Source organism: Mandrillus leucophaeus, unplaced genomic scaffold (genome assembly GCF_000951045.1).
Source record: "Mandrillus leucophaeus isolate KB7577 unplaced genomic scaffold, Mleu.le_1.0 Scaffold306, whole genome shotgun sequence".
Lineage (NCBI taxonomy): Eukaryota > Metazoa > Chordata > Mammalia > Primates > Cercopithecidae > Mandrillus > Mandrillus leucophaeus.
In genome coordinates, this window is record NW_012103210.1 from 93,976 (window position 1) to 106,501 (window position 12,526).

Here is a 12,526-nt window from a genome sequence, read left to right on the forward strand (position 1 = left end):
CCCTGCAGCCCAGCGGGCGCGGGAGCCCCGCTCACGGCTCCTTTCCCCGCCCCGCAGTTCACAGCCCCCAGCATGGCCAGCGTCTTGGAGCAGCTGAACGTCATTAACGGCATCCTCTTCATTCCTCTCAGGTGAGCCCCCGCCCCGCTCAGAAGCGTGTCCTGGTGGTTTCTGGTTTTCGCGTGGGAGCCCCGCTCTGTGGCCCAGGCTGGGGTGCAGTGGCGCGGTCTCTGTCACTGCCAGCTCCGGGTCCCGGGCTCAGCGGCCTCCCGAGAAGCTGGGATTACAGGCGCGCACCCGGCTGAGTTCTGTGTCTGTAGTAGAGACGGGGTTTCGCCGTGTTGGCCAGGATAGTTTCAATCTCTTAACCTCGTGATCCGCCCGCCTCGGCCCCCCAAAGTGCTGGGATTCCAGGCGGGAGCCACCGCGCCCCACCCCTTATTTCACTCAGCATCCTCCTGTTCCATGAGTGAAGACCTTGGTGTTTCGGCTTCACACGGTGTATCTTGGCGTCTTCCCATCCAGTACCTACGAAGCCGCTTCGTTCCCTCCCCGCCGCCTCCCCTTCCACGGCGGGGTGTGCCTGAGGAGCAGGCCCCGGGCTCCCCGGGTGCTCACAAGCAGTGTGGCCTCATGGGGGGAGTGGATTTAAAATGGTCCGCAGGGCTTGGGAGCAGCGCCGCGACTCCACTTTCCTCCATCTGTTCTGGAGGGAGGCCGCAGAGGGCAGTGACTGGACTTGGGTGTGAGGGGAGCCCGGAGACTGGGTCAGGTGCGGGGTCCTTACCTTCTCCATGTCCAGGGACCCTCGGCCTTCAGGAGGGAAGCACTTGTTCACACACGTTTCCCACTGAAGAGAGCACAGAGCCTGAGTTTATCCCAAAAGCCAGGAGGGTGGTGGAGGGCCCAGGACTCCTGAGACCCACCTCCATCCCCACCCTTCTCTTCAGCCAAAAAGACCTGGAGAATCTGAAAGCCGAGGTGGCGCGGCGGCACCAGCTCCAGGAGGCCAGCAGAAACAAGGATAGGGCCGAGGAGCCCATGGCCACCGAGCCCGCGCCAGCGGGGGCCCCAGAGGACCTGGGCTCCCAGCCCCCGGCTGCCAAGGACCCTTCTCCCAGCGTGCAGGGATAGAGAGGGAGACAGACGGACAGTCAGCCAGCGGCCCCGTCACCAGGGAGCCAGACTCCAGGAGAAGGGGGCGTGCCTGCGGGCGGAAGAGGAAGCAAGGCCCTCTTCTTCCACGTTTCACCCCACCCCACCCCCGTATCTTCCTGGGACCCTGGCCTGCCTGCCCCGCAAATGGTGTTTTTGCACTGGTTCAATGAATATATGATGCAGAGGCCCCATTGAAGACACGTGAATGGCGCGTGCAGCCATCCGTTCCCGGCCGGGGGGCAGGTGTTCCTCAGGCCCCCACCCTCCAGCAGGTGTGTGCGCGTGCGTCCGTGGCTGTGAGTGTTGGCCGTTCCTCTCCCCTGTACATAGCCCGAGCCAGTCCTGCGTGGGTGGTGCACAGGTGGGATTTCTCAGGTCGTTTGTATGGTCGACATGATGGCTGCTGCTTTTGCTGCCACTACCCCTAGGCCCAACCTCTCTGAAAGTTCAGGTTTAAAGCCAAAAAGCATGGTGGGGAGGGGCCTTTCCTGTGTCCTGGGATGGGGAGCCAGAGCTCTGTGGCAGGGCTGGAGGGTTTGGGGTGCACTTTAGTTTGGGGCAGGACAGGAGCCGCAGGGCTGTTTCAGTTGTGATGGGCCTGGTCTGGCTACTGCTCCCAAATGAAGGTCGGGGTTGGCTGTGCTGGGCCCTCAGAGCCCGTGTGCCCGGCCCTGGCTTGTCTGCCCTCAAGCCCAGTGGGTGGCGCTGCCGTAGGCTCTGACTTGGCTCCCTGCTCCCTGCACCCAGCTGGGCATACCCTTGGGGTCTGCAGTCTGAATGTATCCCTCTCCTCGTTCGAACCTGAGCTGCCTAACGCACAGTGGGCGGGGGGCAGGGCTGGGGGAAGTTACAGGTGCCGATGTGATGTCACTTCTCTGGAGCCCAGCTCCCTTCCTGGTCTGAGACTAGCTCTGGGGGTGGTGGGGGCCCCCACAGGCCTCGCTCTTCCCGCTCCCCCCTTCCTGTGCTGCTGCTCTGTGCCTGCTGTCAGAGCCCTGGTTGGGGAGGATGTGACCACCCTGAGACCTGGAGGAGACGGGCGTCCGCCTGGGTTTACGGAGAGCTGCTTTTGGGTGTGGTCTGTGCAGACACCTTGTTTCAAAGGGGATGGGCGTGAGCTAGCAAGCAAAGTATCCCCACCGCTGAGCAAGAACTTTTTCTTGTTTTTAAACCATCACGTCCTCATTTCACATTGGAATAAAGTGAGTTTTTGAAACCTGCGGCCGCAGGCTCACCTGTGTGTTCTGTAACCCGGTCTGGGTGGATGGTGAAGGCTGACAGGAATGTGACTGGGAGAGGAATAGATACAAGTGAGGTCAATTTCGAGGTCATGCTTACATTGTCACTCCAGCAGGAGGTAAGGGGGTGGAATCACAGGCACTCAGCTGGAATTCACCGAGCTGCCAGTCAGTCACCAGGCTCGCTGGAGTGTCGTGCAGGCGAATGTCACCTGTCATTGGGCATAGAAGAAATGCAGTGAAGGCCAGGTGGGGAGGGGTGCTGGGCTGTGGGGCCAGGCCCTGTGCATGCTGATCCCGTGAGGTCATTAACACACCCCCGGCTGGGCACCTGCCCATGTCGCTTCATTCGAGGTGGGAAGGAGGTTGGGTAGCACTCACAGAGGTGAGACACTGGGGGCAGGGAGGAGGGCCTCAAGTTTGCCACCCTTGGGTAGGATTTAGAGAGCCGAGACTCAGGCGGACTTGAGGGGCAAACCCTGTCTCTATTTATTTATTTAATTTATTGAGACAGTCTCACTCTGTCGCCCAGGCTGGAGTGCAGTGGCACAATCTCAGCTCACTGCAATCTCCACCCCCGGGTTCAAATGATTCTCCTACCTCAGCCTCCCGAGTAGCTGGGACTACAGGTATGCACCACCACACCCGGCTAATTTTTGTATTAGCAGAGAAGGGTTTCTCCATCTTGGCCAGGCTGGTCTTGAACTCCTGACCTCGTGATCCACCCGCTTCAGCCTCCCAAAGTGTTGGGATTACAGGCATGAGCCACCGCGCCTGGCAAAGCCTGTCTCTAGAGGGGAAGTTGAGCACTCAGGGCAGCTGCTGGCCGCGGCTCGCCATCTGTCTCCAAGAACAGGCCCTCGGCCCCACCAGGAACAAACGCCTTTTGGGATGCTTGGAGAGATCTGTACGTCTCGGAAATTCTGAAAAGAAAAAAATTCCAACCCTGAGTCTGTTAGTTTTCCTGAGCCAACTGGAGAAAAGGTGCTTCTGACCTGGAGGTTTTAGGTGACAGCCGGGGACAGCCACCAGCAAGTGGCCTGCTCTAGAAACCTCCCGTACTTCCAGCAGCCCCAGCCCCAGCAGCTTTTGCCATCTCACCGGCGTGTCCTACACATGCTTTCCCCTCTCCTGAGTGTTGGGAACGTGGACCACAGGTTCACGCACCTCCCAAAATGGGGCCTCCTGTGAAGGTGCGAACGGATCAGGTGTGATTACCATTGTACCTCCCGTCACCTGAGAGGCCCGTGTTTCCTGGCTGATCCTTTACGCGTATTAGTGCCCTCAGACATCTTTTCACCACCCAAATCACAAGGGGCTGTTTCCATAAAGCAAGTGGAGGCTCTAGGTGTGAAATCCATTCTTTTGCCTTCCCTTCTTTTAGGTGACAGGTTTCAATTTTTTAAAAAGTGGGGTCCTGGGCCGGGCACGGTGGCTCATGCCTGTATTCCCAGCACTTTGAGAAGCCGAGGCTGGCAGCTCATTTGAGGCCAGGAGTTCGAAACCAGCCTGGCCAACATGCCAAAACCCCATCTCCACTGAAATTACAAAAATTAGCCGGGTGTGGTGGTGGGCACCTGTAATCCCAGCTACTCGGGAGGCTGAGGCAGGAGAATCGCCTGAAGCCTAGGAGGCAGAGGTTGCAGTGAGCCAAGATCGCACCACTGCACTCCAACTCCAGCCTGGGCAACAAGAGTGAGACTGACACACACACACACACATTTGGGGAAATTTCTACATATCCTACAGCTGGATATGGGAGCCCAAATTTTCCTCTCCCCTACCTCTAAGGTCTAAACTACCAAATCAATCAGGCTCCCCCTCCAACGCCTCACCCCGCCCAGAGTGCAGGCGCAGCCATCCTTGAATGGCAGGTGAAATGCCCCCATTTGTGAGTAAGCCATTATTTCATTTTTGAGACAGAGTCTCAAGGTCAGGTGATCAAGTGGGAACGAAGATGATAGGAAATTGTCACAAAGGAATAAACCCCACATGTTCAAAGTGAGGATGGGCCGGGCACGGTGGCTCACACATGTAATCCCAGCACTTTGGGAGGCCTAGGCGGGCAGATCACGAGGTCAGGAGTTCAAGACCAGCCCGGCCAACATAGTGAAACCCTGTGTCTACTAAAAATATAAAAATTAGCTAGGCACAGTGGCGCGCGCTTGTAATCCCAGCGACTTGGGGGGCTGAGGCACGAGCATTGCTTGAACCCCAGAGGCAGAGGTTGCCGTGAGCCTAGATCACCCCGCTGCACTCCAGCCTGGGTGACAGAGTGACACCCCGTCTCAAAAAGTAAACAAAGGATGAAAGAGGAAAGATCAGGATCCAAATCTGAGCTGTGGGGCCAAGGGACCAGTGATGTGCCCAAGTTTCTTTGGTGAGAAGCTGAATCATTTAGCTCAGTGGTTCTCAAACCTGAGCCTGCCTCAGACTCATTGGAAAGGCTTGTTAAAGTAGATTATAAATAAAACAAGCAGGCTGCACCTTTTCGATTCGGGGGTCTGAGGTGGGGCCTACGACCTGCGTCTCTAACGAGCTCCCAGCTGCTGCTAATGCTGCTGAACCAAGGAACACACTTTGAGGATCCCTGTCCTAGAGCTTTTGGTGTGTCAGCAGTTAAGAACTGTCTGCACACAAGTCAGGTTTCGCCAGGCTAGGCAGGGACAGAGCTGCCACAGCCAGCTACCCTCCCCCTGCATCAAAGGCCATACAGTCATGACTCCTGAAGGAGGTTTGAGGCTGTTACCTGCCAGCAAGTTACTTGCCAGGTTTTGAACAGCTAATAGCATTTCTGGATAGTGATACTAATGCTGCCCCGGAGCCCTGTCATCTGGATCACAGCCTGGAAGAGTCTTGCAAGGAGATGGAAAAGCTGCAAAAGTGCAGTGAACTAACTTCAGGCCCATTTCTTTTTTCTTGCTTTTTTGAGCTCTGTTGCCCAGGAATCTTACTCTGTTGCCCAGGCTGGAGTGTAGCGGTGCAATCCCGGCTCACTGCAACCTCCACCTCCCAGGTTCAAGCGATTCTCCTGCCTCAGTCTCCCAAGTAGCTGGGACTACAGGTGCGCACCACCACGCCTGGCTTATTTTTTGTATTTTTAGTAGAGACGGGGTTTCATTGTATTGCCCAGGCTGGTGTCAAACTCCTGAGCTCAGGCAGTCTGCCTGCCTTGGCCTCCCAAAGTGCTGGCATTACAGGCGTGCCACTGCGCCCAGCCCATTTCTTTTTCGCTCTGGGCCAGGCTCCTATTCGGGGGGAGGCTACTACTCCCAAAAGGAGGCAGGAAAACAGCTGGGCTGTAAGAAAGGAACCAGCACATCACCAAACTGTCCTTGGTAGCTGCCCCGAATACAAGATACAGCCCCGCGTAAAGTACAGAGCTGGGGTTTCTGGGACAAAGATGAACATTCTTATTTTGGTATGTTGCAACCAAAATTGAAAACAGTATTAAGGATTTACCTTCATGAATCCAAGACCACTGAGCAAGATAAGAAGTTCACTCACAGAACAAAGAGGGTAGGGCCCCATCTCTTTTTTTCCCATTTTTGTGGAGAACGGGGTCTCGCTATATTGCCCAGAGGTACTGAACTCCTGGGCTCAAGCTATCCTCCCGTCTCTGCCTCCCTAAAGGCTGGGATTACAGGCGTGAGCCACCGCGCCCGGCAGGGTCCCTTATCTCTAGACTCTGACCCCAAGAGTCTAGTCTTGGGCCTGTAACCGGTCATCCTGGGTTTGACTCTGGCCACAGCAATAGCCATCGTCAGAATGGACTGCTGGGAGGGTGGGGGAGAGCTGGCCTGTGCCGCAGACGCCCGCCATGGTAAGGGCCCATGCTAAGGCACTCCCTCCTCCACCTGGGGGAAAGGGGACAGCAAAGCCAGTCCGGGTGCTGCCCTCAAGAAAAGCAGCTCATCAGGCCCTACCGCCCTCACACCAATTCGTGTCACTCTTTGTGACTGGTGCTACATACAGCCCCACTTTCCGTCAGGATTTCACCTGTGCAAAGGAAGACCCCCCCCCAAAAAAAAATCACATCTAGTTTTATAGGCATTTAATAGTTTACCAATTGGTACAATAAGATTTTTTAATATGCAGAAAACATGAATAAATTTTGTTTTACACAGTCTGAGAGCAACAAATCTTACTGTAAAACACGAGAGCAATATTATATACATTCCTTTACTGATTTTTTTTTTTTAAATTGTGTCAATATCTTCAGTGAACTCTTACAATCTGGGGAACTGTTTTCTCAATCGCCACCTCTGCAATGTTCATATGAAATCAAGGCTTGCCTTCGTGTCAGTGTCAGGATCAACTTTGACTCCAAGAGTCTGTGTTTGTCTCTACCATCTTCAGAGTGAGCTTTAGGGATGCCTGAAGGATAGGCAGTACAAGCAAGCAGCTACTTCCATGATACGGTGGGAAGATAAAAAGGCCCATTCAGTCCAGCCGTGACCTGTAAATCCAGCTTGCCCTCCTCCCACCCCACTGGAAAAAAATCCAAAACCTTTTTCCACCAGTTTTTTACACGTCGCTTCTCTACCAGGAGATTCTTCTTTGTGTCAGCTAGATTAATGAACACACTGGACTTATATACAGCTGGACGAGAAAGAGTAACCAGTTTAAGTGCCTTTTCCTTCAACAATTTTAACTTCAGTTGCTTAAGGACGATCAAGCCACCAATGTCAACAAAATATCCTTTACTTTTAAATAGTTGTTCTTTAAATAAATTTAAAGAAAATCTATTTAACGAGTGATATTACTGGGAAGTTCACACAGAAACAGAAAGAGGCGAACGGGAGAGCAGGGCACTGGCAGTGGGGAGACGGGGCTTGGTAAATCTAAAGCCAAAGCTTTCCAAAGACTACAGCGAGTGCTCCCCAGCCTGGGACGACTTGCTAACACTAGTGATTTTGAGAGGAGTGCTCTGGGCACACCACTGGTCACACCACACACAGACGAACCAGGACGGTCTTTGTCTCCTAAAGCACAAGCTGCTGTGACAACAGGCAACTAGGCTCCACGCGCTGTCTGAACAGTTTCCATGGCTTGCACTCTCCAGAGCACAGCTAGGATTTCTTGGGCACGTTAGAGATACTTGGGTGGCACTGGAATGTCTGTTTTCACACACACACACACACAGTCAATAATCATCTGAGGATGCAATTCTACCAGCTTTTTATTTCTTAAATAAGTGGCCAATTTGATTGAGAAAGTGACAAAGCAGCAGTGAACCTCTAAACCAATTAATAAAAGTCCTCTACTTACAATCCAAACCAGTAACCTCATCATTGTCCTTATCCCAGGCAAGGCACAGGGTTAGACAGCAGACAGAGAAAACAGAGAACACAGTCAGAAAGGGCATCAACAGGACAGTGTCAGACAGCAGTGCAGGAAACCTTTGCAAATCTGATTCCAGGTTGTAGACGGACTGCTCTCCCCAACCCCTTCGTTATTCAACAGGGCTCGTTACATGTGGACCCAGTTGTGGGCCATCCCTGAGATTCAATGTTCGCTGCTTCTCACATGGAGGATGTCTGGTAACTCAACTCAGCAGCAGGCTGTGGTAATCTCCCAAGTAAGGATAACTTTGTTTAGAGTAATCGTTTCCTCCTCCTTCTCAACGCAAGTCGCTGTGTGCCGCAGGGGAAGACACGCTTGCTTCCTCCTGCATCGGTACCATTCTCCTTTATTGTTCAATTATCTACGAGTGATTTCTAGATGTTGTGGCTTACCCTTAAACAATTCATGCTAAAAATGAATTAAAATACAAGACATTTATACATGTACAAACAAATGTTAAGATGCACCATTTCTATGTATTTATATTTCTCAAAATAGGACAGAAAATAGCAGCAAACAAGAACAAAGATATTTTCCATAGTTTTTGTAGAAAAATCCAGTCAGAAGAGCTAAGGGAAAAAGACTTTTCAATGTAAGCAGGGTTGTGAGGCAATATTGTCCTGAAAATTCACCTACTTGTATGTATTTAAGGAATTAGCTTAATTAAGATGTAATTTTTGTCCTCAAAAATAGCCATTAGTTCTCAAAACTTTCCCTTCCAGAGACATATCTCAGGAATCTAAAAACAAACAAGCAAACAAACAAACAAAAAGACACAAGCTAGACATAAAGTTGTTTCTAGTTAATAGACGGCCTAGTCTCTGTGCGTATCTACAGGACGTTAACTCTCACCCTTCGTCTTTTGCAGGAACCAAATTTCCATTAAATGCTAAAGGGGACATTTAAAAAATCACATAGTACACAAATGAATAAAATGCAATTCAGAATTTTCTCTCTGTTAAACTGTCACTGTTATCTCATTGTTCTGTTAACTTTTCAAATAACTTTCTTGGGAAAAAAAAACCCGTTGGTTAGCTAAGCAATGGAATTCTTTATTAATAACTGACAATGGGATAGTGCTCCAAAAGTCATGGGTAAACATTCTCTTAAACCTACTTGTAACTTTGGGTCAAAATATACAATATATCTGGGCTGTGTAAAATGTCAAGCGGCTAAATTAGAGGGGGAAATAACGGAAGTGATTTTCCTTCGGCTGGAAAAAAATCCCCAGAGTCAGACCTAGTTTTCAGAAGCATTAAGATCAAAAAGGGTTTGTTCTAAAGCATGGCATTCCACAGCAAGATTTATTCTACTTGTCCGTTTTAGCACTTTTTCAAAAACCCAGGACTAAGGACGTGGAGGTTGATGTGTATGATACACACATATAGACTTATCCACTTACAGATAGGCCCATATACTTACAAACATTTACATATAAACAAAAGGTGAAAACAGTACATTTTTATGCACGCTCCATTAAACCCTGTCATTTTTTAAAACCTGTAAGTGAAACACAGTTTAAATCAATTATCAGATTCATGTTGAAAAACCAACTGCTGTATTCCTCCCTCTCCTTTCAAATGGGCACACAGAACCTTCTCAGTACTTCTGTCATTATGTAATGCACATTGCACATCCCTAAAAAACACCAAAAACAAATAGTGATTTGTACCATGACACACTCAATGGGAAGATTACATTCTACTTGGAAGTCACATCACTACAGTCTAATAGTATGGAGAATACAACTAGAAGTATGTCTAGTGTGTAAAATAGAAGCTTAGAGTATGATAGGATTTTTTGACCTGTTTACAAAGCATTAAGACCGAAATGAAATAAATGAGTTGCAATTAGCTGCTGAGATTTTTCTTGAGATTTACAGTCATTTTCTTACATAAATATACCACTAGCCTTTGCCTGATAGGCTGCCAAAACAAATATATCCTACTGATTTGGCAAATGTGTCATGAGAAAAATCCAATGTGTAATCCCCATTCATTACATAGATGGTTCAGAAGATTCTGAATTGTTGCCTTATTATCTAAAATCCTTAAAGATTTATTAAGCACACTTAAGTGATGTTACATAGATACACATTTCAGAAAAAGCCCTAATAACCACCACTTTTCCCCAAATGAGGCCATCAAGTCAGGCACCAACAGATAGCAGAAAGAAAAACAGGAATTAATAATCCAACATAAAATGACACTGTCAACTATTCAGTTTAGTGCCCTAGTTCAAATGATTCAACTTCTGCCTTCTTAGGCCTGGTGTGACCAATGCCAGCCCAGGTTTTTAAACCCCTATGGTACTTCTAGACAACGTATGTAAATTTACAGTATACAATTTGGATTCACCATGCATGAATACTTTGTGTGTAACATTTAATAAGCTCAATCTACATCCAGAATAATTTACATGAAAGGACAATATTTATTTAAACAGAGCTCAATGGGGGTAACCATGGTATCATCAGAGTGCATCCAGAGGAAAAGAGGGAGGAGGGGCCGAAGGAGACGCAATCAACGGCACTCCCACACTTTTACTGTTTGATCTACGCTGCCAGTGACGACATAGGGTGCCGTCTTGTGGAAATCTGAAAGAAAAAGAAACGGTTTATTTAAAAACCACAGTAAGCCTGGGCAACAAAGTGAGACCTCCCTCTCTACAAAATACAAAATTAAAAAAAAAAAATTAGCCGGGCATGGTAGTGTGTGCCTGTAGTCCCAGCTACTCGGGAGACTGAGGCAGAACTGTCTGAGCTGGGAAGTTGAGGCTGCAGCGACCCATGACTGCACCACTGCACTCCAGCAGCCTGGGTGACAGAGCAAGACCCTGCCTGGTCCCCAACCCTCCATCACTCTGAGCCAGATACAATTTTTAATGAGCCACAAAATAAGAAAGCCCAAATACCAGGAGTTTTCAGGTTTCTCCAATATACACACACTTCAAGAAGGTATCTAGTTTGCCAATTTAGTTAGGGAAGTTGAGACTCAATGATCAAAACCTGTATTAACATCTCTACAAACACGCCTGTTCCTGTTTGGCCCATCCCAAATGGTGCTCGCATCTTTTTTTTTTTTTTTTTTTTTTTCTTTTTTTAGAGGCAGGGTCTCACTGTGTTGCCCAGGCTGGACTGCAATGGCTATTCAAAGGTATGATCCCACTACTGATCAGCAGGGGAGTTTTGACCTGCTCTGTTCATGCCCTGGGCCAGATCACCCCTCCTTAGGCAACCTGGGAGTCTCCTGTTCCCAGGAGGTCACCATATTGATGCTGCATTTAGTGCAGACATCCGATCAGCACAGCACACTGTAACCCAGAACTCCTGGGCTCCAGCAATCCTCCAGCCTCAGCCTCCTGAGTAGCTGGGACTAAAGGCATAGCAGGGCTCAAATCTAACAATAAAGAGTCTCACCGTATCTATTTACTGAACACTAAGTTCCAGGCATAGCACAAATGCTCCACATTCGTGTCTAATCCTTGAAACAATCCTGTGGGGCAGGCATTAGCTCCACCTTACCGAGGCTTTGGTCCATTATACTTTTCAGTGTATTTATTAGACTTGACTGTATTCACTATCTTAAATTCCAGATGCAAGTCCAAATGACAGTGAGGAGGTTTACTAAAATCAAATACAGTTTTCTGAGTTTCTAGTACCTGACAGTATACACCTGCCAGAGGGAAAGGTTGAGGAAGATTTTGTTTGAGAAACAAACTAATAGGGGAGAAAAATTACCCATCAGAGTGTTAAGTATCCTCTTCATAAACTCTGCTTTCCAAAACCAATGTTGTGCAGTGCAGAAAGTAATGTTTTTATTATAAGGCTAACGATACAAAGAGTTAAGGAAAGGAGAATTTAAAACAAATGGTAGGAATCCACAAAATTTTCATCTGTCTTCTCTATTCTGATCTGAAAGCACATGGTCATTTCTTACCTGGCAAAGTTCACATGATCATGTAAAACACTGTTACGTCTGGCACTCCAAAATCTAATGTCAGAGACGTCACGAGGCGTACATACCCAAGGAGGTAACAAAGTGTTCATGCGCATTGAGGGTCTTCATGCATCGCTTGTTCTTGTAATCCCACACGCGCAGGGTCTTGTCATCAGCACAACTCAAAATAAACTTCCCCCCAGAATGGAACAGAACTCCACGTACCCAGTTATCATGACCCACCTTAAAAACAAAAAAGTTACTTGACTTAGTGAAAGGACAAAATGTTTAAATAGCATCTATTTAATAATACGATAAAACTATACATACCAAAAACATCAAAAGACACCAAAAGACCAAAAGAAAATAAAAGTCTAGGGAATTCTAGATTAAAGGAAACTGAAAACTCGTAAGACCAGCAAATATAATGTATGATCCTTGACTGGGTCCTGGATGAGGGTTAAAGAGAAGTCACGCAGGGCATTATGGAAATAACAAGAACAAATCTGAATATGTAGTCTATCAATGGTAAATTTCTTGAGTGTGATTAATTTTATTGTGGTTATTTATATACTATCCTTGTTCCTAGGTGGTTCATGCTAAAATACTTGGGGGTAAAGTGTATGATGTCTCCAAGGAACTCTCAAATGATTTCAGCAAAATATACACACATACATGAAGGAAAACAAACAAATGTGAACTAGGTGAAGGATATACAGGCATTCACTATATATCCATCCATCCATCCAATCATCCATCCAATCATCCATCCATCCATCCATCCATCCAATCATCCATGTATCCATCCATGTAATCATCCATCCATCTAATCATCCATCCATGTAT

General features: G+C 48.4%; 2 protein-coding genes across 3 annotated transcripts in view; one reads left to right on the forward strand and one right to left on the reverse strand.

Moving 5' to 3' along the window:
• The window catches only part of CLUH (clustered mitochondria (cluA/CLU1) homolog), a 21,779-nt gene extending 20,415 nt beyond the window's left edge, over positions 1-1,364 (forward strand). The window contains exons 24-25 of the mRNA XM_011987276.1: positions 1-131; positions 951-1,364. Coding sequence (XP_011842666.1) covers positions 1-131; positions 951-1,134 — 315 coding nt within the window. The 3' untranslated portion in view covers positions 1,135-1,364. The remainder of the gene's footprint in view (positions 132-950) is intronic.
• Positions 1,365-6,435: 5,071 nt separating this feature from the next.
• PAFAH1B1 (platelet-activating factor acetylhydrolase 1b, regulatory subunit 1 (45kDa)) overlaps positions 6,436-12,526 on the reverse strand; it is a 142,714-nt gene continuing 136,623 nt past the window's right edge. For both annotated transcript variants that reach the window (XM_011987260.1, XM_011987259.1), the window contains 2 exons: positions 11,767-11,923; positions 6,436-10,338 (listed from right to left, as the gene is read on the reverse strand). In XM_011987260.1, coding sequence (XP_011842650.1) covers positions 10,265-10,338; positions 11,767-11,923 — 231 coding nt within the window. In that variant the 3' untranslated portion in view covers positions 6,436-10,264. The remainder of the gene's footprint in view (positions 10,339-11,766; positions 11,924-12,526) is intronic.